At 44.8% G+C, this 24,821-nt stretch overlaps 1 protein-coding gene across 1 annotated transcript; it reads right to left on the reverse strand.

Annotated features, from left to right (window-relative positions):
• Positions 1-4,665: 4,665 nt before the first annotated feature.
• Positions 4,666-24,819, reverse strand: LOC119379297 (ubiquitin-like domain-containing CTD phosphatase 1). Its single transcript, XM_037648565.2, has 7 exons — positions 24,536-24,819; positions 22,832-23,131; positions 19,780-19,878; positions 15,067-15,203; positions 11,081-11,194; positions 10,846-10,976; positions 4,666-5,557 (listed from the first exon to the last, which is right to left on the reverse strand). Exons 1-7 carry the CDS (start codon positions 24,690-24,692, stop codon positions 5,440-5,442), a joined length of 1,056 nt encoding a protein of 351 aa, XP_037504493.1. The 5' UTR covers positions 24,693-24,819; the 3' UTR covers positions 4,666-5,439.
• Positions 24,820-24,821: the final 2 nt, after the last annotated feature.

Consider the following 24,821-nt stretch of genomic DNA (forward strand, 5'->3'; position numbering starts at 1 on the left):
AGTACGAGCGGCTTCGCGTGCATGAGCGGCCCGGCTGATAGCGTCCAGGGCGTATTCAGTGGTCGGAGCTGCTGGCAACGGAATGACTGTATCAAGGGGCAATGTGGGTTCGCGGCCGAACAGCAGGAAAAATGGGGAGTAACCAGCCGTGTCATGGCGCGAGGAATTGTAGGCAAATGTCACGTACGGTAGAGCAAGGTCCCAGTCGGAGTGGTCTGAGGAAACATACTTTGAAAGCATGTCGGTTAGGGTTCGGTTCAGACGCTCCGTGAGGCCATTCGTTTGCGGATGGTACGACGTAGTGAGCTTATGCCGCGTTTCACATGAACGCAGGATGTCCGCTATGACTCTCGATAGAAATGTGCGGCCACGGTCCGTGAGCAGCTGGCGTGGAGCACCGTGTTGCAAGATCACGTCGCGCAGAAGAAAATCGGCGACATCTGTGGCGCAGCTTGTTGGAAGAGCTCGTGTGATGGCGTAGCGTGTGGCGTAGTCTGTGGCCACAGCTATCCACCTGTTGCCAGCAGAAGACAGGGGAAAAGGGCCGAGTAGGTCCAAGCCGACGCGAAAGAAGGGTTCGGACGAAATGTCGAGGGGTTGAAGGCACCCAGCCGGAAGCGTCGATGGTGTTTTGCGGCGTTGACATTTCTCACACGCCGCGACGTATCGTCTGACGGAGCGTGCGAGACCTGGCCAATAGAAGCGACGGCGGATTCGGTCGTATGTGCGGGACACACCAAGGTGACCGGCAGTTGGAACGTCGTGAAGTTCGTGGAGTACAGCGGAGCGGAGGTGTTTGGGTACAACAAGCAGCAGGGATGGTCCGTCTGGATGAAAGTTGTGGCGGTATAGCGTACCATTCTGGAGTACGAACGAGCGATGAGATCGGTCCGAAGGTGAGGCTTCGAGGCACTCGATGATAGCCCGTAAGGATGCATCACGGCGTTGCTCGTCGGCTATGTGGGTCAGTTGGGAAACGGTGCACACGCAAGCGTCGGTGTCAGGGACGGTGCGCGACTCGCCAACCGGATAGCGAGATAGGCAGTCGGCGTCCTGATGCAGGCGTCCAGACTTGTACGTCACTGCAAAAGTGTACTCTTGCAGTCGCAGAGCCCAGCGACCAAGTCGACCTGTGGGATCCCTTAATGATGAAAGCCAGCAGAGCGCGTGGTGGTCAGTGACTACGGAGAAGTGAGTGCCATATAAATATGGACGGAACTTGGAGACCGCCCAGACAAGAGCAAGGCATTCTCTTTCGGTGATCGAATAGTTGCGCTCCGCAGGTGTAAGGAGGCGACTAGCGTAGGCGATAACGCGGTCGTGTCCCTGCTGACGTTGGGCGAGGACGGCTCCGATCCCGTGACCACTGGCATCAGTTCGGACCTCAGTCGGGGCGGATGGGTCAAAGTGGGCCAATATAGGTGGCGGCGTCAAAATTGTGATGAGGTGAGAGAAGGCGGCAGCTTGAGTGGACCCCCACGAAAATGGGACGTCTTTCTTTAGAAGATCAGTAAGTGGTCGAGCGATTGCTGCAAAGTCCTTCACGAACCGCCGGAAATAGGAACAGAGTCCCACAAAACTCCGAACATCTTTGGCGGATTTGGGTAGTGGGAAACTGGTGACGGCACGAATTTTCTCAGGGTCCGGCCGCACACCAGAAGCATCAACGAGGTGGCCCAACACTGTAATCTGTTGGCGGCCGAAGTGACACTTCGACGAGTTCAACTGGAGGCCAGCATTGCGGAAGACGTCGAGAATAGCCGACAGACGCTCAAGGTGGGTCTCAAATGTAGGTGAAAATACGAGGACGTCGTCTAGGTAACAAAGGCATGTTGACCATTTGAACCCTTGTAGCAGAGAGTCCATCATGCGCTCGAACGTGGCTGGGGCGTTGCATAGACCGAAGGGCATAACCTTGAATTGGTACAGGCCATCGGGAGTGACGAAGGCGGTCTTTTCTTGGTTTTTCTCGTCCACGGCAATCTGCCAATAACCGGAGCGAAGGTCTATGGATGAAAAGTAGCGTGCGCCATGGAGACAATCGAGAGCGTCATCAATGCGGGGCAAAGGATACACGTCCTTTTTCGTAATTCGATTTAGATGCCGGTAATCGATGCAGAAACGCCACGTGTTGTCTTTCTTTTTAACCAGGACGACGGGTGACGCCCAAGGGCTCGATGAGGGCTCAATAATGCCTTTAGCTAACATCTTGTTTACTTCTTCTTGAATAATCTGGCGCTCCGATACGGACACCCGATACGGTCGACGGTGAATGGGAACAGCATCACCTGTGTTGATACGGTGCTGCACAAGAGAAGTTTGGCCGAGTGGTCGATTGTCAAGGTCAAAGATCTCGCGGTAAGAAGCCAAAAGGCGGATGAGGGCGGCTGATTGCGCTGGGGGGAGGTCTGGGGCAATCATGGGGCGTAATGCCATGTCGAGGCTTGTGGTATCGGGTGGGCGACAAGGAATATTAGAGCATACGTCTGCTGCAAAAGAGGTGACGTGGTCATCGGCTAAGGACCGCAACGTGGCGATTAAGATGCCTTGAGGGAGGACTTGCTTCGTGAAGCCGAAATTTATGACGGGGAGATGTACCCGGTTAGCGGCTATAGTTATGACGCAGTGAGGCACAGTGATGTCACGTGCCAGAAGTACATCAGTAATCGGCGTGACGACGTAGTGCCCATCCAACACGGATGAAGTCGTTGTGAATTCGGCGAATGTTAGGGCTTTAGGCGGTAGGCGGATGAAATCCGAGGTGCAGAGGCTGTGTGGGAGGTCGGGGTGAATATCTGGCTGAAGAGGAAGGTCCAAGCAAAGAGTACCAGCGGAACAGTCTATCAGGGCAGAATGGGTCGACAGGAAGTCCATCCCTAGGATGAGGTCATGAGGACAATTATGGAGCACCGTGAAGAGGACAGGAACGTAACGGTCGGCTATGCTTATGCGAGCTGTACACATTCCAGTGACAGGAACAGTTCCGCCATCGGCGACGCGTACAGCTTTTGTAGTAGCAGGTGTGAGGACTTTTTTCAGTCGGCGACAAAGACGAGCACTGATTATGGACACGTGAGCTCCAGTATCGACTAGAGCCGTCAAAGAAATACCGTCCACATGCACATCGATGAGGTTCTTGTTCGTAGGAAGCGTCAACGGAGGATTTGGTTCAGAAGGAGATGATGCAGCACTACCTCCAGGAGCTGCACGATCTAGTTTTCCGTCGGGTACGATGCAAAGTTGGGCGGCGAGGGGTGGCGGCGGGGTTGGGGCGACGGGGAACGACGGCGTTGAGGGGACGGTGAACAAGCAGGAGGGCGGCTGTTAGGTGTGTCACCAGTAGGGTCTGTACGGCTGGGCGAATACCGGCGAAGATCTTCATATGGGCGGGAAGGCGAGAAAAATTGGGTCCTATATGGCGGCGTCCAAGTGGCGCGGCAGTAGCGGGATACATGACCAACGCGGTGGCACCGGAAGCAGATGGGTCTGTCGTCGGGAGTACGCCATTCCGCTGGGTTGCGAGATCGTGGAGGAATGAATGGGTCACTTCGAGGTGCATTCATGGGCATTGGTCGGGACGAGGGGCGAGAGACGGGGCAGGCGACAGGGAACCCGAGGTTGGCGAATTCTTGTCGTACGACCGCCTGAATAACGGAGACCGCGGGGGTTGGTTGTATAGTGGCATGGTCGAATGGAGAGGGCTGGAACGGCGCTGGACTTGCCGCTTCAAGTTCCCGTCGAACGATACGCGTTACACTCTGCTCAAAGGGCGGTGTAGCGGCGGAATCGGAGCAGGTGGACGTGGCAGCCGTGTTTGGCAACCGAGAAAATTGAGGGTGCACACGACGGCTTTTGGCCGTTTCGAAACGGCGGCATTCTTGAATGATGCGGTCGATAGTCGAGACGTTGGTGTAGACCAGCAAATGGAAAGCGTCGTCCGCGATGCCTTTCAAAACGTGACCCACTTTGTCAGCTTCGGGCATTGCCTCGTCCACTTTCCGGCAAAGAGCAAGCACTTCTTGTATGTATGAGACATACGACTCAGTAGGTGACTGGACACGGGTAGCGAGCTCTTGTCGTGCAGCTGCGTGGCGACCGGTCGGGTTCCCAAAGATGTCACGTAGCTTCTCCTTGAACGTGTCCCAGCTGGTGAGCTCGGTCTCATGTGTTTCGTACCAGATGCGCGGGGTTCCGTCCAAGTAGAAGAGAACATTAGCGAGCATCATGGTAGGGTCCCACCGGTCAGTTTGACTGACCCGTTCATACAGGCGAAGCCAGTAGTCGACGTCGAGGCCAGGTTGCGCAGAGAATGTCCTAGGATCGCGGGGGGGTGGGGACCGCAACAAAGGTTGTCGTAGGAGCCGCAGATGGAGATGGGGACGGGTTGTCATTGGAAGCCATGGCGAGAGGCTGGATGACGCGGCCACTGCGGAGCTGCGTGATGAGGACGGGGAACGTTCCACCTCCACCAAATATGTTACGTGAGTGACAGTCGCTTTTACAAGTCGCTATTCACAAGATATATTTTCAAGAACGGCTGCAGCGCTGAGCAATCCGGCTCCGAGCTCGAGCAGCTAACGACCTTCGTCCTCTTCGTCGGGCGCACACGCGCGTCGACAATATGGATTCCGGCAGCCTACATGTAGCAATATGTCAGGAATCTATACCACGCTCAGAGCCCATTGGCCATGCATTGCAGCACGCAGTTTCCAAGCAGAAATTAACTTCTCTTCTATGGACATCTATATACGCCAGTCATGTAAATTAAAAGGATGTAATTGGTTTGTAGCTTTTCCCACTAGGTACTCAATAACAAAAAAAAGTCCTTATATGCCATAACGTTGCATCCTATCATGCCATATGAGCTTACACAACCACTAAGAAGAGAAGGCGTTCTCTTATCATACTGGTTTAATAAAGTAACACAAATTAATCAGCATAATACACTCTTATTTGAATCGTACATAGTCATATTTGTTAAGCTTTGGTACTAACGAAAGAAAAAGTAACAAAACTGAAAAAAAAAAGCCTTATTTCCATACCTATTTGTGTTGTGGCACCCACAGCCTTTGGAGCATAAGAAACACCTAAAATACCTTTCAGAAGGTTTAAAGGCATTTGTAAAAAGCCCTCCACATGACTTCTGCAAAAGGACCAAACAAGCACACATTCACACGCAAACATACACACTGCGACCTCAACGAGCAATCACAGTATTACTCCACATAACTGCACACGTGGAATGGTATTGAACAAAACTTCACTGTTGAGGTCTGCAAGGGATGATTATAAATGCAACTTATGAGATTGAAGCCTTCAATAATTTTCACACCATGACACTGCCCACCAGAAGAAGCTACTATGCACCCTTGAGTCAGTAGTTCAGCACTGAAAAGGAATAAAAACACTCTGATGCACAATAGTTCCGCACAACATGGTTCACGCTTGTGGTTCATCATTCCCATCATCAGATGCAGGAGCTTCAGACTTCATCACTGCAGGCAGTGTTGGCTCAGCTGACTCTGTCACAGATGACCGTAGTGTCTTTGGCATGTAGCTGCAAATGTGAGAAAAGTGTTTTCGTGTACACGCATACTCAAAAAACATTGTTTTCATAAGGTGGTTTCCACAAGTGAAGCCAATGTTAGTCAGGGAAAACAACTGCCTCAACCTGAGAGAGCTTAATATACAACTCCTTCCCTTCCCAGGGTCAAAGAGTATCAGCCAATGTGGAATCCAATCAGTGCTTTTTTTCAAACTTGTTTTTTAACTATCCCTAACCAAAAAAAAGGCATGCTTTGTAAAATTCAAGTTGTACATTGAATAATTTGTATAAATCTCAGCTTAAAGGACGTACACATAAACAAATAAGTCACCTCTTTTTTGAGAAACATCTTCCATAGCTCAAACAGAACTTAGAGTTAGCATTTCTTTAGTGCAATTGGTATATGTTGCTAGTTCTTTTACACTCTATCATGCTCACTAATATGCAGTCAGATCTCCAGACAAATAAATGTTAAGGTTTGCTACGTTTCGGGTATTAGCCGGAGGGCAGGTGCCAGTGTCAATGACCCCCAATTGATTTTTTTTAGTGTTCCCCCTCTGCTACAAGCCTTCAGGTTTCCCCTTGCCACCTACTGCTGCCAAAAATGATGCTGCTCCGCTGCGGCCGCTCTGTAGTATGGTGCGCAACTTGTAAAATGCACTTGCAAAAACTGCATGCAATTCAACCATTTGACCATTGGCACCAGCAGAAGTTTCAATTAATTGCCTTGCTATTCTTTCGCGGCAGCAGTAATACCTTGAAATTGTGGGAAAACATACTACATTATTTTAAAGGGGCATTGACACAAAAATTTTGGCCTCGCGCTTTTTTGCTTCAATGTGTTGCTTGGTGCCTGTTAGTCATAACACGGCACATCGTTTGCTGCCACATGCAACAGATAATTAATTATAGGCAGTAAGACTTTGGTCTGGGTATCCATAAACTGTCACACAACATTAAGAAGATTGCCTCGAGGCACGATGTTCAAATTGTGTTTTCTGCACCATGCAAATTGTCAAAAATATGTACAATGACAAGAAAGGATGAGCTGCCACAGTGCACAACACAGCATAGGAACAGATTTACAGAGTGTGTGGCAAATGTTGTCTATGAGATTCCCTTGAGCTGCGGTCGCCGATACATCGGCCAAACAGGAAGGTGCTTCAATGAGCGCGCTAAGGAGCATAACCAAAATGCTCGAAATAAATCCGGAGGCTTTTTAGCGGAGCACTGCAGGAGGTGTGGTTGCTCGCCGGCTTTTTCCGCTACAAAGTTTTTAAAGAAATCAAGTGACAGGACGGAGCGGGAAATTATTGAAGCTTTCTTTATTAACAGATACTCTGACAACTACGTAAGCAGGGCTTCTGTTTTACTGAGTGACGCCGAGATTCAGTATCTTGATGGTTTTATTTAGCTTCTACAGTGTTTCACCAATGCATATGTTCATACTTTCTCCCGGTTTTTTTGCCTTTTTTTTTTCTTGCGCCAGCGGGTTAAATAATTGTACCATTGTGATATTGCTGCTAGCCATGTGTTGATAAGTGTCCATTTCTGGGTTTTGTTTGCTTGGTATGTTGGTCAATTGGCTCTTGGAAAGAGCAAAAATCAGGTTGTTAGTATATCGTGGTTGATAAACCAAAAAGAAAAAAAAATGATCATTTCTGTTTGACTACCGATGTGTCATTTATCAAGTTTAAGTGCATTTATAAGGCAGTTGGTTGCAAAATAAATCCAGTTGTAAGTCAGCGCTCGTTTGTGTTGTGTGTTCTTGTCCATTGTCTCAGTTGCGCTGTGCCTTCCCATTGTTAATTATAGGCTCCTTATTACTGACCAGTCTCAGTTTCGGTTTGAGATAGCTCCAAAAATGACAAGCCGCCGGGTGCAACTATCACCACCTAGCGTGTGCAACGATCGACCATGTCAGCACACAGAACTGTGACACACTTCCGCACAGTAGGCATCAAGAAGTCCGTTCGAACAGGAAACGGGACAGCAGTGTCGCCAAACACAAAATTTTCAACGCATGCGCCGGAGCCACGGACTCGCGAGCAGCTGCCGCATCTGCTGGAGCAAACGTGGCAAAAAGAAAAATAGCAGCTATGATGTCATCATAACTTGCTGTATTGTTGCAGCGTCAGGGCCACACTCAGGAATTTTTTTGGGGGGGTGTTTGTGTGCAAAACGGCTAACTTTGCAACTGGTGGTCGCTGTGAAGGCGTGCAAGTATTATTTTAGTGTCACCCGAAAAGTTAAAGCAAGAAAAAATTTCGGGGGGTGTCAGAACCCCCTCAACTCCCCCTTAGTTACGGCCCTGTGCAGCGTGGTGATGTGAGGGAAGTAGGGTAGTCACCGTGGGTGACTACCCTACTTGAGAGGGCGATGCTCAATCATGCATGCAAACTTCAAAATTCATGTAAAATACCTTCCAAGCCATGTTCGCCGCTGATATTTTGCAGATTATATACGCGTGTTCATAGGAATCGATCCCGCAGGCTATCTCGGCCACGAAATTTTGTGTCAATACCCCTTTAAGGTTTAAAATACGTGATGTTGTATGGACATGAAGTTATAAAAAGTTAAATACAGTCAATGTCAGATTTTTTAAAACCATTCTAAAAAGAGACAGGGCCAAAAATCGTCCAAATCGTCCAAAAATTCAGGCAGTTCGAAAAAACGAATTTATGCTTTTTTACTTCACTCAAGCCGTCAAATCGCCCCAGCCATGTCCGAAATAGCTCTCAATGCCTTCCAGTACACTTATCAGGCATTTTGGCGCTTGCACAGGCTCTCCTGAATACGTTTGGTGCCTGCCGTGAGCCCCACTTAAAGGGGCTCTGCAAAATTTTTTCAGCATGGTCAGAAAAAGCTGCCGATCGGTAGTGAAGGTTCCTGAGAACACATGAGCCAAACGTTAAAGCGCAGTAAGTATGCAGCACGGAATTTACAATTAATTTTCAAAGTCTGCTAGAAATCGCTCGCTCTTCTCTCAACCAATGATGCCATAAACCCAAATGACTGCGTCATAAACCCAAAGTCCACCTCCATTGGCTGATTTGAGAATTGTGAACTGCATAATTACTGCGACTGTTGCGGGATGCTGCCACATGTCCTGGTGCACTAACGATCACACTGAAAGTGAAAAAAAAAAAGTGCTGAAGGTCATGGCGTGCGCTGACGAACAGACATAGCTTTTTGCCCACTTGTCATGCCCACCTGCGTAGCTTTCAGCGCGCTCGCCGGTACAAAAGGAGACAAAGTGCTTAACCCCTTAAGTGCTTATGATGAGCTGTGCTCGTCATGGCTCTTCAGCAGTGTTTCAAGAGGCTTTTGATGAGCCCAGCTTGTCAAATGGTGTTTTCCGATTTGAAACATAGATGGCAGCATGGGTTCCGTGAATGGCACTTTTATTTAATGAGAGTCTGCACACTAAGTGGCAAAATGTGTGCTTTGCGTCTCCCGCGTGTTATAAATGAACATGGCACAGTGCCGTGCTTTGAACACTACCACAAGGATGGTAGCCTCATCTTTGCATGGAACTGTCGAGGAATAGTACATTTTGTCCAGGGAAAGTCAAATGGGACCCATACTTTCTGGAGTTGCAGAAATTTGTTTCGAAATACCCATCAAATGCCCCAGGTATGGGGTGTTACCAGGCACGCAGCCAGGGGGGGGGTCTAGGGCCCCCCTTCCCAAAATTCTGATGGAGGGGGGTGTTTTACCAAAAATAAATAACGAAAATATGTGTTTTTCAAGGCCTTCAGCAAATGCCCCCCCCCCCAAAGAAATTCCTGGCTACGAACCTGGGCATTACACGACGATGCGAAATATGATGAATAAAGCATTTTTATAAGCCGTAAAACGTTTTCACAAGTTCTTTTCTGTTTTGAACATGTTACTGAAGCATTTCACGTCGTAAAAAAAAATTGGCAATTTTGGAACAATTTTTGTAATTTAATCGGCACTTAAGGGGTTAAAAAGCGTGCGGCCAATCCCTGTTACTCCGCTTGTACTTGACAGATTTTAAAAGCTTTTGCGGCAGTTGATGTGTGAGGCAATAAACTCATTTAAAGAAGCCATTCGATAATTACTTGGAAAAGTGTTGCAGGGACCTTATAACTATGTTCCAACTGCCAAATGCAAATTTGCATCTCATGACCAATGATGCTGACAGCAACAAAGCATGGAAAAAATTATGGCTCTCTTGCACAGTTAGCATTCCAAAACGCTGATGCAAAACACAAAAGCTGTGACGGGAAAGCGGACAACTTGTCCGGCTTTCCCCCAATGCACGTGTGCGCTTAAACGATGTGCTACTGTACAAAAATTTACACAGCTTCATTGAAACACAGCATTTTACTGCCGCGTCGAGCCGACTGTTCCAAGTTGTGTGCAGCACATTGCCTGTTAAGCTCACGCTGTCACTGCCAGAGAGCAGTTGCTTGCTGTACTTTATGTGCTCACTTGCCGCCTGTGTTCATCATGCCCATTCTGTTCCTGACCACACATGGGAGTGAGGATGGCCAGCTGCTTTCATTTCTGAAAGCCACTCTGTGTGGTGTACTTAGCGGTGTCGCACGAAGAGGCAGCAGTGAATGGCGGTGCGGGTGTTTGGTCACCTCTTAAAAACATGCGGTACACTTACAACTGCACTAAGCTACATGCATTACTGAGCAGTTAGCTCAAGATGCTTATCATAATAGGTCTGTCAGGGATACTGGCGAAGTCGTACTGGTGTGTTCGCCACCTGCCACCATCATGCCTTCGTGCATATCCAGTGCTTATTCGTAAGGGCATCGCTGCATACGGAGGTGAATAGTGGCCCCGTCGGATTCTTAGTATGCTTCACAGAGTATCATGGGATTGCGGCAAAGCTGACTTTTACAATTCGCTACAGCCGCAAACAGATCGACTCGCGAAAGCACTGGTTTGGGCCTGGGAGATGTTCAATATGGCAGCAGTGCTGGCTTCAATTAATGCAGTTTGGGACCAGCAATTTGTGCAGCAAGTCCCCAAAATCAGACACGGATGAGTTTCAGTGTCTAAAATTTCAGACATTCCTATACATTGACTCTATGGAGCTTGTGGCGGTGCCACAAAAGTGTCTGAATTTTCTCGCATGTCCGAAAAATCAGCAGTTGACAGTACTTCATTATCAAGGGAATTTCGTTATAAAGTTTGTTATATCAAGGTTTAACTGCAGTTACCTACTGTTCAGTTAACATCTCTTAGCTTTATGCAGCCTATCAATATGCTGTCTTGCAAGGGCTAACCAGGGTGGGGAAAAAAAAATTGAAGCTCACGTTTCCCAGTTGCGGTGATTGAGTTCAGTGAAGTCATCGACTGAGCATGCTATGTCTTTCAGGTACCGGCCCAGTCGTAGTAGCTCACGGTCAGTGGATCGGTGACGATGTGCATTCCGGAATGGTTTCACCTGGCAGCACAGGATTATCATTCAAGAGGAGTGAGAATTAAGCTTTTACTGCACAAACATAACACAAGTAAAATTTATCTAACACAATGCAGGTATCAGCTCACCCTCAGACCAGACTGTGGGTTCATGAGAAAATTTCTACGGATGTCATCAATCATGATGGTGTTCTCGGGACGGTAGGCTGGAACAAGGCCCCATATCAGTGCCAGTGGTTTGATCTGAAACACAGTATTTATGATGCTATATGTTCATAGTGCAAAAGCAGAAGTGACTGCACAAAATAAAATAATAAATGTGATAAACTTGGATATGTTAACTGCAAAGTCAGTGAAATTGGCACTTCATTATATAAAAATTTCACCTTTTATGAAAAATACAGCACTTGGCGGATTGCTTTTTACACAGTACAGATCATGAAAAATGACCCACAGTACAAAAAAAAAAGAAGACTTTCAATACAAATAAACAATTTTGTTGCACCAGTGACAACATTTAGGGCTTTAGAACACGCTGACACAGCCTCTCCACAGCGGCTGTACAACACTCAGAAAGCCGAATTGCAGGTCCAACACACTGTGACGAATAGCATGAGAGAAGCTCACGTGTGCATTTCACCGTAGCAGTCTGCCAATATAATATAACTGAGGTTGTTGTCTTGAGCGGTATGGCACCAAATGCTGTGTTCAGCGAACCAAACCATTAATACCAAATCAATTTAGAATTTTGAAGTACATTCTTCCAGATTTCTCTTTAGATGAACGTCGATTAAATGTAAAAAGATAAAGCAAAACTCCCTTTCATTGAATTTTGTACCGAAGCCACAAGGCCAGTATGTCGGTGCGTCACAAATTTCAATCTTTAGTCAAGCCTCATTATAATGAAATGGGTTAAAATGAAGTATTCAATATAACGAAGTAATAAACGCAATTCCCCATAGAGATACAAAGATCATTTGAAACCTCGTTTTAACAAAGTAAAGTTGCTGCATCAGTGGATATAGTGAACTATATTTGTCTAAAAAAGCTAAAGAAGCCCGTGCTCTTGCGCCAACTATATATAATTTTTTCCTGACGCTACTGAACATTGGTGCAGCCAGACATGGCTTTAGAAATGGCATCTGTGCCGGAGTGCCCTAGGGGACCTACAAGCTGGCTAATTCAAGCTGGCACAGTGTGCTTCATTGGCGTACACCTCGTGGATGTTGCTCATACTGTCGAGAGGGCTATCAGTGGTGAAGACCGCGTCCCGCATCGTGTGCAGCGACAGTTCACGACACATGACAGATATTTTTTTGCTCGTCTCTCTTTGACTGCATCGCTGTATCACCAGTTTCATGACAATATGAACAAACAATATGAACAAAGTGCAATATGGAAGCGAAAGACCATCACAATGAACCATATTTGGCTGTTATAAAGGCTGTCAAGCAGGGTGATAAGAAATCGCAAGATGCCAACGCCAAAAATTCTTTTACCAGTTTAACACTTTGTGTGATAAGGGGTCAAAAATATACCACATCTTGTCTCAAACTTCAATGGTGCTAACACAACACGAGATGAAGTTATTTTCGTTTTGAAACTGTTCCCATCCATTGAAAGAGTATATACTAAACCATCAGTATTCTGCTGGAATGTTGCAGGTAGCCATAACGATTCAGAAAACGTTTCAGATAAACAGTGCCTCGGTGTTGCCATGCCACTTGCAACAAGCTCCTAAATATGCCACATCGGTGCTCCTGTCTTCAGTTTTGTAAGCTGGTATTCCTAGATGAGGAGCATAACAAAATCAGCGCAATAACACGCACAAGCAACAATGAGGACAAAATTCTTGCATACGGGGGTGAATTCGGCTATTAGTTTTCTTAAGCCTAGAGAGTCGAACTAGAGGACTAGTATTGCAGCTTCACTGTTTTTAGGAGTGCAGGCAATGAGTCACCTTACATCATAACACTTTCGGTGTGAGGAACTTATCTCGGGAAGAAGCTGCTGAGCTCTTGTTTAGCCTTCCTGATGCATATGTTCAGTTACCGGGCATTCAGGTGCAAAGCCTGCTACGTAACTGTGTGCTTGGAGCCTTCTGTCCAGTCTTTTTAGCGCTGTTTTTCACTCGTAATCATGAACCAACCAGCCCAAATGCGTACCCTACTACAGTTCATTTCTACTTCTGCACCTCATCACGAAAAGTGGTAACACATAGTACTACTATTCGAGGTTATTGCCTCGGATAATGCTATGTAAGCTTACTGTTCTGTGAGTTTCGATGAACATATTTTCTTTACCTTCTTGTGAAACATGTTGACGGGGGCGGGGGGTATCCCACATTTTCAATGCATTCATATCACCAGTGGCACATATATGACCATTTTTTCTGTATCACATCGAACAGCATCAAGAGGTTACTTTTTGCAGTAAAAATTTTCTCGGGCTTGCATAAGCGTACAGCTTGTTTATGCACCGAATTTATCAAAATTATTGGCGAATGATAGTGTGTCTCACAAAAGGTCAACAAAATATTGTTGCGTATATGGCTGTACAGCATAACTGCGGGCAACAGTGCTATCGTCTTTGCACATTTAGTGTTCAGCCCCATATTAGGCACATATTGCAGTGAAGGGCAATATTGGATACTATAACGAAATAATGGTTACAATGGAGTGATTTCAGCTCCCACTTCAACTTCGTTATAACGAGGTTCAACTGTGTATGTAGTATACTTTGGTACTTCTGCAGAAATAAGTTAATGGAACTTCCTACATTCAGTCTTTGGCGCATTAAGAAAGTAATTTAACCTTTCTTTATTCATGGACAATTTCCACCTTAAGTAGACGCAGTCAAAGACCATGGCGTCACAAGCTGTTGAAGTGAGAATTTCCAGACAGCGTTGTCACCCACCTTTGGTTGTCATGTATTCTCCCACTTCGCAAGCCTCTGCTCTTGGTACAACTGACCTTTTTGGTGCTCAAGAAGTTTAATTACGAACTACACTTCAAGTTCCTTTTTTTTTTTTTTTTTGATGTCCAATGTGATTAGCATTGGCCTGCCCTTATCAGAGCAGGCCTGAGTTGACCCTTTCAGACGCCACCTATGAAGAACTATCTGTAAATGCGTCAAATCGATACGTTATTTCAAGGTACTCAATATTATATTGCAACAAAAATAATATCGTAATACCTTAATATATGTGTGTTATAGTAATCATTCCTAATTACTTTGTAATTAGTCTGAAGCCATTCATGCTCTGTTTTTGCATAAATAGGATGAAATCTTAGGCTAGAAATATAATGCAAATTCGTTTTCGGTTATGTCCATGTTTAGCAAAGAAAAATTATACTTTTCACGTGGGTCGCGTAAAGCGGCACATCGAATGACTCGTCGAATATGGTAGTGCCTTCAGCAAAGTGATCATATGCAACAGTACACTGCAAAATGAAGTTAAACGAAAACAAATTTACTATGCAGGAGGTTCAATTCATCCAAACCTCAATGTATTTTGCTATTTCTTAGCCCATAGTTGATACGAATAGCAAAAACAAGTGGTGTACACAATTGTGTACATAGCGTCTCAAAGAAGTTTAAGAGGGGGCTCTAAAGGGAACCATCTAGCTGTATAAAAAATTATGCTTCTGCAAATGCAAAATGGCCACTTGCAATAGCAGGTGAGACTTTGTTAGCCATAAAGAAAAGCTGAGCGGTGATGCTGCCTCAAGTTCCTGCACCACGCTGGATTGTGCAGGGCGCAACACAAACGTCTGTGCTGCGCAGTCCATTATACAGTATGCTATAACACCACGCCCAATTTTTAACCCTAGCAAGTTTTGTTCCTGCAAGAGGTTGCCATAACATTATGGATTTGACAGCACCTAGCCTAATCTAGTTAAATCCTCATTGGCAAAGGAGGAGTACAGAGCATTCGAAAGGAACCAATGACTAAACCTAGACTCAACACAGAAAGTTCAAGGTGTATTTGCTAAGCTAGAACAATCTCAAAAATGGAGAAACAAAAATCTTAAATTTATGAAGTCAAACTGACTCTGCACTAGTCTTGAGCATCTCTTAAAAAAGCAGCAAATATATACTGGCAGTACACTTACATCGACTACACCGTATTTTGATGTATGCAAGGTGATCATGGCAGCAGAATCCACGAGGAATGCAATCTTGTACTGTTCGTGGCGAGTCACACCGAGCTCCCAAAGCTTAGCGTCAATCCACTTCATGTTAGTTGCAGCTGAAAATGATGCAACAAGCACTTAGATGAACAAACTTATCAGGAACAGAGTTTTTCACATATTCACTGTAAACATGGGGGGGGGGGGGGAGAGAGAGAAAAACTAGGGTACAGTAGACTCACGTTAAATGGAACTTGAAGGGACCAGGAAAATGTGTTCCATTTAACAGGAGTTCCGTTTACTGAGAGATGAACAGGTATGCAGAATCTAAGTACGAGACCAATTATATTAAATGCAGTTGTTCCATATAAGCAGCAGTTTCATTTAAGAGATTTCCGTTTACTGAGTCCACTGTACATATGTTCTTGGATATAACTACTAAAAATCACACATTTCCAACATTTTGTTTATTTTTTTCATCAAATAACTTTACACTCCTGCATTCCATAGTTGATCCATGTAAATTCCTTCCTACTACCACATGCACTGATAAATGTGCACAAAATTTGAAGCTCGATCACTACTTGAACAGGCCCTCTATGTATTCTAGAATGCCCTTCCAGCAACAGCAGAAGTCCAGCAGAATTCAGCAGCAGTTTTCAACAGCCACTGTACATCTCAGCAGTAAAGGCTCATTCACATCTGCGACTAGCACCGGTTGTGCGACCATTTGCGAATGGCGACCAAATGTGACTTAAGGCAACTGACATTCACACCTGCTAGTGCAACCTATACCAGTCACCACACCGAATTTGTGACTGGTCGTATTGTCATTGTCTCACAAAATAAGCTGATGTCCTGTTTCTGCACATCTGATTGGTTCAGAGGTACACGATGGCAGACGCACAACCGAAAAATCAAGCAGGGAGCGACTGAGCTGATGCAGTCGCTTTTCAACTAACTTGCTCACGTGACCAGTGCTAGTCGCAGGAGTAAATGAGCCTTAAGCCTGGCATACTTACTGCAGTTTTTTCTCACAAGTGAAAGAATTACGGGCATAATTCAATGGCAATGTCCTTACTGCCCTATTAGGTGCCAGAGCACAAGCAGCAAGATGTCCAACATGGGTTCACACTGCTTCTGATGACACAGAGGTGTCATCTAAAGCATCAGGCTGTTGTGTTGGAAGGTGGAGGTTCCATTTCACCATCAGTGTAAATTCCCTTTTTTTTTTATGGCAAAGAGGGGAGCTCTTCAAATGTTTCTGTGAGGCAGCGTGTGATGATGTGGTCAAGAATGATTAATATCAAATGTGAATGCAAAGTGATATGTATCAGAGCCCTGAACTCATCATCATTAATATAATGAATTTGCTTTCAATCATAATGATCAATGACTATTAAGGGTTATCTTGTGTACTTGTATTTCATTCAAATAGGACACAACTGGAAATAGAACATTATGAATAAATTTTTTAGTTGTATTCATTTTGATGTGCTAAAGCCGTAAAATAACAATAAAGTAAAGCACAACACTACAATGAGCTAACATGCACACGACTGCTACTCTGTACAATGATATCTAGAAGCAGCTCAGATGTGGTGTATTTCTCCTTACTCCAAGAGTTAAAGTGAAGACGGAAAAGCAGCAAGCAAACGTGCCATCCCGTCAGATAGAAGACAAAAAAGAAGAAGACAGAGGAAAACAACAGGAGTCCATCATGGACTGTTTTCTAACGTTACCTTTCTTATCCATACAAATTATATAAGCATGCTTCATGTCCCAGTGTAACAACCATAGCCGTTTATTAGCGCGATAGCATTAAAGAGCTCGTTTCGCAGAATTCTGGTGTCGGCGTTGTCGTTGTTGGTTGTGAGTGAAAAATTGGCGTTGTCCATGAGCGAAAATTCGAGGTGGATGCAAATAAGTAAAAATGTTTGGTCCGGGGAGAGCAAACCCAGGCCTTCCGTGTGGCAAGCAGATGTTCTACCACAGAGCCATGCCAGTGCTCGAAACTGCTTCGTAAACAAACGCTATAAGAATGTCACATAGTGGGAGGAATCTCCTTAATGAATGTAATATGGCATGGCAGAATTGTAGAATCGCACCAGGCGTTAAAACATGTGAATTGCGCAACGAGTGGGTGGTTAAAAGCTTCCCACCCATTATGAAGTGTGGAGCTGCACAGGTGCGTGTGGCACCTTACAGATGCGTAGTGGGTACTTCGCCAATTTGGAAAAGGAAGAATTATGGCGTAGTGGGCACTTCACAACTCTACTTGCAATAGGCATTCTAGGATAGTTTGAAACGGCCAATGTTACGCACAAAAACGTTGTTTTCCTTGCAGCACTATTGAAGGCGATGCGCACGAGGCCCGGTTACGCTATAGCGTTCTACTCTTGAAAGCTAACATCAAGCGTCCTCCAAGTTTTTCTACATGGCATACCCTCCACCACCTTACATACCTCATAATCTTTTTCTCATCCCCAAGCTTAAACGATATCAAAAGCATATTGTGTTGAAGTGCAGGAGAGATTCAGGAAAACAGAAATAGAGCAAATGACTTAATAGAAAGCACGCTCCAAAAATATTTTAGAGGCCAACCCTAGCAATATTTTTACCACGTCAAGGTAATCGTGATTTCATGTTCCTGTGACCTCTTGTCACGTGTAAAATAGAATACGAAAGTAAGATTAAACAAGCAAAGAAGGCACAAAAACAAAGCCAAAACCTGACTGAGCAGCCGGGCAAACCCCTTTGATGACGGAGTGGATGGTAAGCATCACTCTGGTGTTGGCTACCGGACACCTTCGAAATACTGTACTTCCCTCAAGTACAAATGGAGCTGCAGGGATCTGTCGCATACTTTAAGTGCTTGCTCTCTCCATTTGTCCCGACGGGCATGCTGAAAGCTACACAGAGTGGGGGGGTTGGGGTAGCAAAGGGGGAAGTAAACTATGTCAGCATGGGTCGTGACCTTCAGTGCTTCCTTTTCTTCTCTTTCAACACATTGGCTTACTTTCGGTGTCATCACAAGCATGCTAGTGTAATTCTAGCGCACTACAGAGCATGATGCCAGTAAGTGGTGGCACACCGTTGCAACAGTGGCAACTACCTAGCACAAAAATGGTAAAACCCACCAATGTCCATGACCTCCCTTCCTATGATGCAGTCAGGCCCGTCTATTTCCCACAAGAAGATGAGCAGGCGAGTGATTTCTAGCCAACTTTGAAACTTAATTGTAAATTCTCTGCCACATGCTGCATCATGATATTTGGCTCACATGTACACAGGAGCCTAAACTGCCAATCGGCAGGATTTCCTGACTATGTTCAAAAAGTGTAGCAGGACACCTTTAAAGGGCCCTTGAACCACCCAAAGGTCGAAATTTAGCTGTGGTGTTGCAAAGGTCGAAATTTAGCTGTGGTGTTGCAGTTGTGCATGAGTCTACAACGAACACACAGCCGTGAGAATTTTTTGAAACGGTGCCATAACAGCAGAGTTACACACGTTTGACGATACAAAATAGGCCCTCGCTCCTTTCGCTCTTTCCTTCGCTATGCTCTTTTCGTCAGTCATCTCTCCTCCTGGCCGAGTGCTCCTCACCGTTGAGCACATGTACCTGCAAAGAGCGTTGAGCGCATGTACCTGCGAGCAGACAAACTGGTTTTGTGGATGACTAGCAGACGAGAATGTTGACGTCGAGGCGAACGCTAAGGGTCTGACAATTGTCGAAAGGCCTGTAGAGGAGAAGGGATTGTTTCTTGGAATTTGTGGCGCACCCGCAGCTTGTAGCGCTGCTGTGTTTGGCATTATTGATCGTGACAGCATTCTGAACCCGATGCGCGTGTTTACTTGAAGTGTTAAAAAATTATCGGAGGTGGTTTCAGGGCCTTTTAAGGCTGACGTGAGGTCAGGTTTACCAACAGGTTTGACATAGTACAGAGGCACAATGGCATAACATAATGCGGTTGATTAGTATAGAGGAGCAGAGTGTATGGTTCGAAAGAATTAACATTAATTTGTAAAAAAAATCTGTGCAACTCCCAAGCCGGTTGTTTTGTACAAATGATGGAAGCAGGCAGGGAAACATTCCCAGCAATTTCATCGAGATCCAGTGACCTTGAAAAAACAGTGACGTTGTCTTTGAAAACAAAGTAACACTGAAAATAGCACTACCAGTACAGAGGATAGCTTTGGGATATTGCTTGAAATGTTTAGATTGAGTAGAACAAGGGTGTTATTCTGTAAGAGCCCACTAAGTGGATTGTCCATTATCGCATGTGCTGATTGTGAAGAGTTCAGAGCCGGTTGCCCACAACTGTTGCTGGTTCGCTCAGGGTAAAGCCAATCGGAGCATGCCGACAGTCCACGTTTGTCGACACTTACAGAATACCACCCCAGCAATACTTTGATTTCGGCAAGTTGGTTCATCTTGACAGTGTCTTTAAAACAGGACAAAGGATGACAATGAAAGGAACACAAACGAGAAGACAATGCCTGCCCTGTTGTTTCTGTTATTTTTGTCTTCACGCTTCACGATACTTTTAGGAAGTAGTACAGGCTTTACTGTAAATATAGCATGACCTTTTTTTTCTGTTCGTCGAATTAAACGTGTTAATACATTGCAGCTGACAAAAGTACAACTTATTGAAACACAATGACTATTATGAATAGTACATTAAAAATACTCACACCAAAATGCAATGTCATAGTCCTCATATGCCGATGTTAGGAACTCGTGAAGGAAAGGTCTCATCAACTCTGCTATGGACTGAGCAGTCGTTCGATGATCTGTAATCAAGAATAGAAAATATCATTAGGTACCATAAACTCGCTGATGACTTCTTGTGACACCATGAGTGTATGAATGTCAGTGAGATCTATTTAACGCAAGTTCTGTCGGCTGACTCCGACATTTTTCTGTGACCTGAAGAATACCATCTAACCCCCTTCTGTACGGGCACCTCGTTTTCTCTGTATGGGGGTGGATATGTTTGAGGACTTAAATTTTACAAGACTCGTACGGGTACCTAATGAAGCTGGACACAAAGAACTTCCCGAGAATATGCAGTCAGTCTGGTACAACACAAGGAGGCTCTCAAGCAGAGTGCAAACATCTAAATGTTTAAAGTTTGAGCAAAGGAGAAGCCAACTTAACTGATTACACAACAACAATTGGAGAGAAATGGATTCTGTATTTGAAATTACCAAACTAGCCATGCAGTAGAACAAAGTGAATTAGCAGATAAGGCAGCACAATTTATAAAATGAATTAACTTTTACAATGCAAAAAAGCCATCTGTCAGAGTATTTTCATACAACAGAGAAAACTTGGGCAACTTAAAAATAGAATGTTGAATATGATGCTTTCAGTGGGCACTTCTTACATGGGAGGTTGTGATTTTATTAGAAGTTATCACTAAGTCATACAGGCTGTGATGTGTTGAGCTCAACTTAAATTTTATATTATGCCTTAAAACATGCAGTTTCTAATATTGCAGAAGAGTTGATAGGAGGGCAAGTTGGTATAGATTCATTATGTAAACTTGGCCGCACAAACAGGACACAGAAAGAGCAGGGCAAAAATAAGTGCAGACTGAAACTTAGATTTATTCATAGAAGAAATATATATACCAGAAAAAACATGAGGAAAAGGGAAATACAAGAGGGAAGGGTCAACCGAAATCAAGTGCCGTGCAGAAACGAGATCTCACAATCTAAGAGTGATACAGCCCGTGAACTGACACAACTATCAGTGTTCTTCAAAAAAAAAAAAAAAAAAGGCTTCAGTAATTTCCCTATTTCGTGACATGATTAGTGCACAGAACAGAGGTGCACGAAAAGTCTGGTACAGAACCACACTTTGCGCAATGGGCGGACAAGTGTAAACCTGGTGCAGACTTCAGCGTATTGTAGTGCTCTCGCAGGTGCACATTCAAGCAGCATCCAGTCTGCCCGATGTGTGCCCTGTTACAAGTCCATGGAATGCAATAAACCACATTCGTTCGACAGTTAGTAAAACGAATGACATGATTTACACAACTCTTTCTCGTGGGGCCTGCCTTCATTTTGCTTTTCACGTCAATCTTTGAACACATTGGAGAGAGGTATGAGGTGGGCTAGTTGGTGTTCATTCATCTTCAAAGGTGCGCTTAGTTAATACAGACACAGGACAAATAAAATACAGGACACAATACGACGAGTGCAGTTTGAACAAATCTGCTGCAATTTTTTGCTGTGGAAAAATGTCAACATTACATTTTTTTTGCAAATTTCTTTAAACTATGCAAAAATCCATGCACATACCGAACGACCGCAAACCTGTCGCGTTTTTGCAGCATCAGTAGCGCATCCTTTTTCTTTTTTTATTTGCAAGACCTTTTGAGCAGCAAACACCAGAACCTAAGTCAGAAAGCTGGTCCCATGCAACCTACACATGTCATATTGTGGTAATATGACTTCATAACAGCTGAATTCAGAAGGTTAACTGCATTACCTGATTTTACTCCCTTAGAATGGGAAGATGAATAGCCTAAAGTCACTTTCTTTGAATGGGGAGAATAACACCACGATAAGTGACTCGCATGAAAGGATCACTCAAGCTCAAGAAACTGCAATGTATTACCTTGCGGAACCTCATGCGTGAAGCGCAATCCATGCCCTTTATGCTCAAAAGATTTCAATAACCTAAGCCAGATTCTGTTCTATGAAAGCACATTCAACTAGCACGAGATAATCGTTGACATCTGAAAACATTAATTGCAAGGCTACTCACTGCCATTTTCGATGGGTGCTGCACGAGAGCCAATACAAATGCTGGATTTTTTAATGTAAAACTTCTCACCCGAAACTATGAGAGATGATTATTAGCAAGCACCAACTAGCCCAAGAACAAATCCTTCTTTGGGCTAGTTGGTGCTTGAACACACATCGTGTGGTATGAACACACATCGTGTGTTTGTTGATGAATGAAAGTTCATCACTTTCCTGGGTTATACAGTCTTTGACGCACTTTATAAGTTCAGGGTAAGGTGCAGAGCAAAACAAGTTAACTATATCAATGCTAAGCCACTTTTATTAGACATATTGTCACTTGGTAACTAGTCCGTTATTATGTATCTAGTGTGTTGCAATATTTTTGTTTCTCAAGAATTCAACAACCTGGTTAGATGCTTTTACAAGAAAAGGATCCTGAAACTTCAAGGCAGACAAGAGAAAGTGGAGGAATGTTGAAACTTCATGTTGCCAGGTGCCACGTTCTGTGATTATCACTCTAACGGGTATGTTCACTTTGTAGTTTTTGTACAAAAAAATGGTTACAATGCAGTTTTTTAGCCCTTTTAACTGAAGATACAAGTCAACACATGTGTCTGCCCTTGTTTGTGTCCCTCTCTTTCTGCGTCCTGTATGCTTGCACTGCCAACTTTACATAATGAGTTTCCCATATGTTCTAGCTATCAATGATACCTCTATGAGCACCTGACAGCAAGTCAGGTACTCATACGAATAAATCCATGCTTTTTAACAACAGCATGGATTTATTCTGGCAAGCACAAAAGAAGGGGAGCACCAACTTACACCTATTGATGGCAAAGCAATTGAAGTGGCATTTTGTGCAGCAATATCTTCAGTTTTCTAGCAACAGTACATTACATTTAACTGCTTTTTTTTTTCTTCTTCTGAACTAATGAGGTAAAAAAATATAAAGCACTCAAAATTCAGCAGCAGCTTTTCATTCACTTGCCATAGATGGTGTAGTCGATGTCAAGCACAAGCAGCCGTTTGCCTGGCCTTGATTCATTCAGCCACTTGATTTTGTAGCTTTTGATTCGCTTTTGAATCTTGTTTAGGAACTCCTCGCGGTTTTCAATTGGTACATCCTTGTCATCTTCGTCATCATCCAAGTCATTGATAACATCTGGAAGATCATCTGGAGGAGTAGACGCATCCTGAATACTTTTTTCCAGGCTCCCAACCATCATGATCTTGGAGTTTGGCTCTAGTTTAAGATCTGTAAGACGCACTGACTCTGCTACTGGCTTTCCTGGTGGGGGGAGAGGGGGGGGGGGGAGAAGAAGAAAGAATTGCATCAAAGGAGAGTAATAAATATAGCTAGTGCAAGACAGGGCACATTTTCCTTCTATGCAGGTCTATTTTAGGCAATCAGCACCTCTTCGTGGCCAAGTGTGCTCAGACCAGTATTACAGACATTTCCGATTACGTAAAACTGTAGACAATCAAGCACTGCAGGTTTTGCAAAGCACGCCGCATGAAGAAGTCTTGTCCACCATGACAAGTGCACAAAAGTAGGAGTCACTTAGAAAGGAAATTGCGAGAAGGCAAATTTTTCCAACGGCATCTGATTGCAGGCCTCTGCACATGCAGGCTGGCAAACGTGGCCAAATAATACCTAGCTGAACTTTAGAGCAGAGCGCGATTACAAGATCGTGTTGAACTTATCGAAAATGGCTGCTCTAGAAATTGCATCCATTATTGTTAACTGTAATGAAACTCAGCCCCGCCACGGTGGTCTAGTGGCTATGGTGCTCGGCTGCTGACGCGCAGGTCGCGGGATCGAACCCCGGCCGCGGCGGCCGCATTTTCGATGGAGGCGAAAATGCGTGAGGCCCGTGTGCTTAGATTTAGGTGCTCGTTAAAGAACTCCAGGTGGTCGAAATTTCCGGAGACCTCCACTACGGCGTCTCTCATAACCTTAGCTTGGTTTTGGGACGTTAAACCCCAACAATTATTGTTATTATGTAATGAAACTCACAGACAATCATGTCTAAACGAAACAACCTATGGACTGTTCAATACACCAAGTTAACGCACATTTTTGCATAACGTAGCGCTGACTCCACGAAGCGTCCGAAAGAATAAAATATTTCCAAGAGAGGAACTCGAAACTACAGAGGTAACACGGCGCAAGCGCGGAGCATTCAGTACTAAAAAGCAAACATCCTGCCGAGAAATCATGCTGAATGCAGGCTGAAAATCCCCGCTTGAACATAAGCACAGCTTGAAACGCTAGCGCGCAATGACGCGTTGCACTTCACACGATTGTCCTACGGGCGCATTCTATTTTTCTCAATGACTGTGTTTTCATTTACATAGAAGTCAAAACGTTCCCTTGACACAGCCTGAACAAACTCGAAGAGTATGCTCATTCTCTTTACTCCTCTATGCATGTATGCTGGATACACCAGGCACGTAACTGCATCGTTGCACGACCAAGCAATGAGACCACGACGCGTTCGAAATAAAAGCTCCACGAGAGAAGCAATAAACTGCAGCAACAACCGATAGCAAGCACAAAACGTTCAGTAACATCACGTATTTCCACTAAAACTGACTGGCAAGACGCTGGCACAAAAATCCCAGCTCATACCTAAACATCACTTCGAAGGCACAATGTGCGCTAATTAACAACGAACGCAAGATCAATTACCTTTGCACTTGACGCCGACAAGTTTTTGTCGCTCAGGGAGTACCCCCGTTTTTTCAAAAATCGCATGCTTCAAGTCCATCACGCAAGCGTGCAGCGGCAAGTCAGGAATCAAATACTCCTTTCCAGCCCATTTTACTGTAAGGTTCACCGTCGACATCTTTCAGCCACTCGGACTCGATCGACTGGCCTCACATGCGGGATGACAGGTCCGATCGCAAAAGTGTGACCCCAGATGTCCAAAGACGCTGCCACAGACCCATTGAGCAGCAGAATACTGCTATTTTGA

This window comes from Rhipicephalus sanguineus, chromosome 1 (genome assembly GCF_013339695.2).
Source record: "Rhipicephalus sanguineus isolate Rsan-2018 chromosome 1, BIME_Rsan_1.4, whole genome shotgun sequence".
In the NCBI taxonomy this organism is placed as follows: Eukaryota; Metazoa; Arthropoda; class Arachnida; order Ixodida; family Ixodidae; genus Rhipicephalus; species Rhipicephalus sanguineus.

Bases quoted from the DNA above. Each gene is read 5' to 3' on its own strand.
- LOC119379297 (XM_037648565.2), bottom strand. From the start codon at position 24,692: ATGTCGACGGTGAACCTTACAGTAAAATGGGCTGGAAAGGAGTATTTG. The intron at 19,879-22,831 runs GCAAGTGAATGA...TCTTGATTACAG, and splicing joins CATCGACTACACCATCTATG to ATCATCGAACGACTGCTCAG. The intron at 10,977-11,080 runs GTGAGCTGATAC...CTGTGCTGCCAG, and splicing joins ACCCACAGTCTGGTCTGAGG to GTGAAACCATTCCGGAATGC.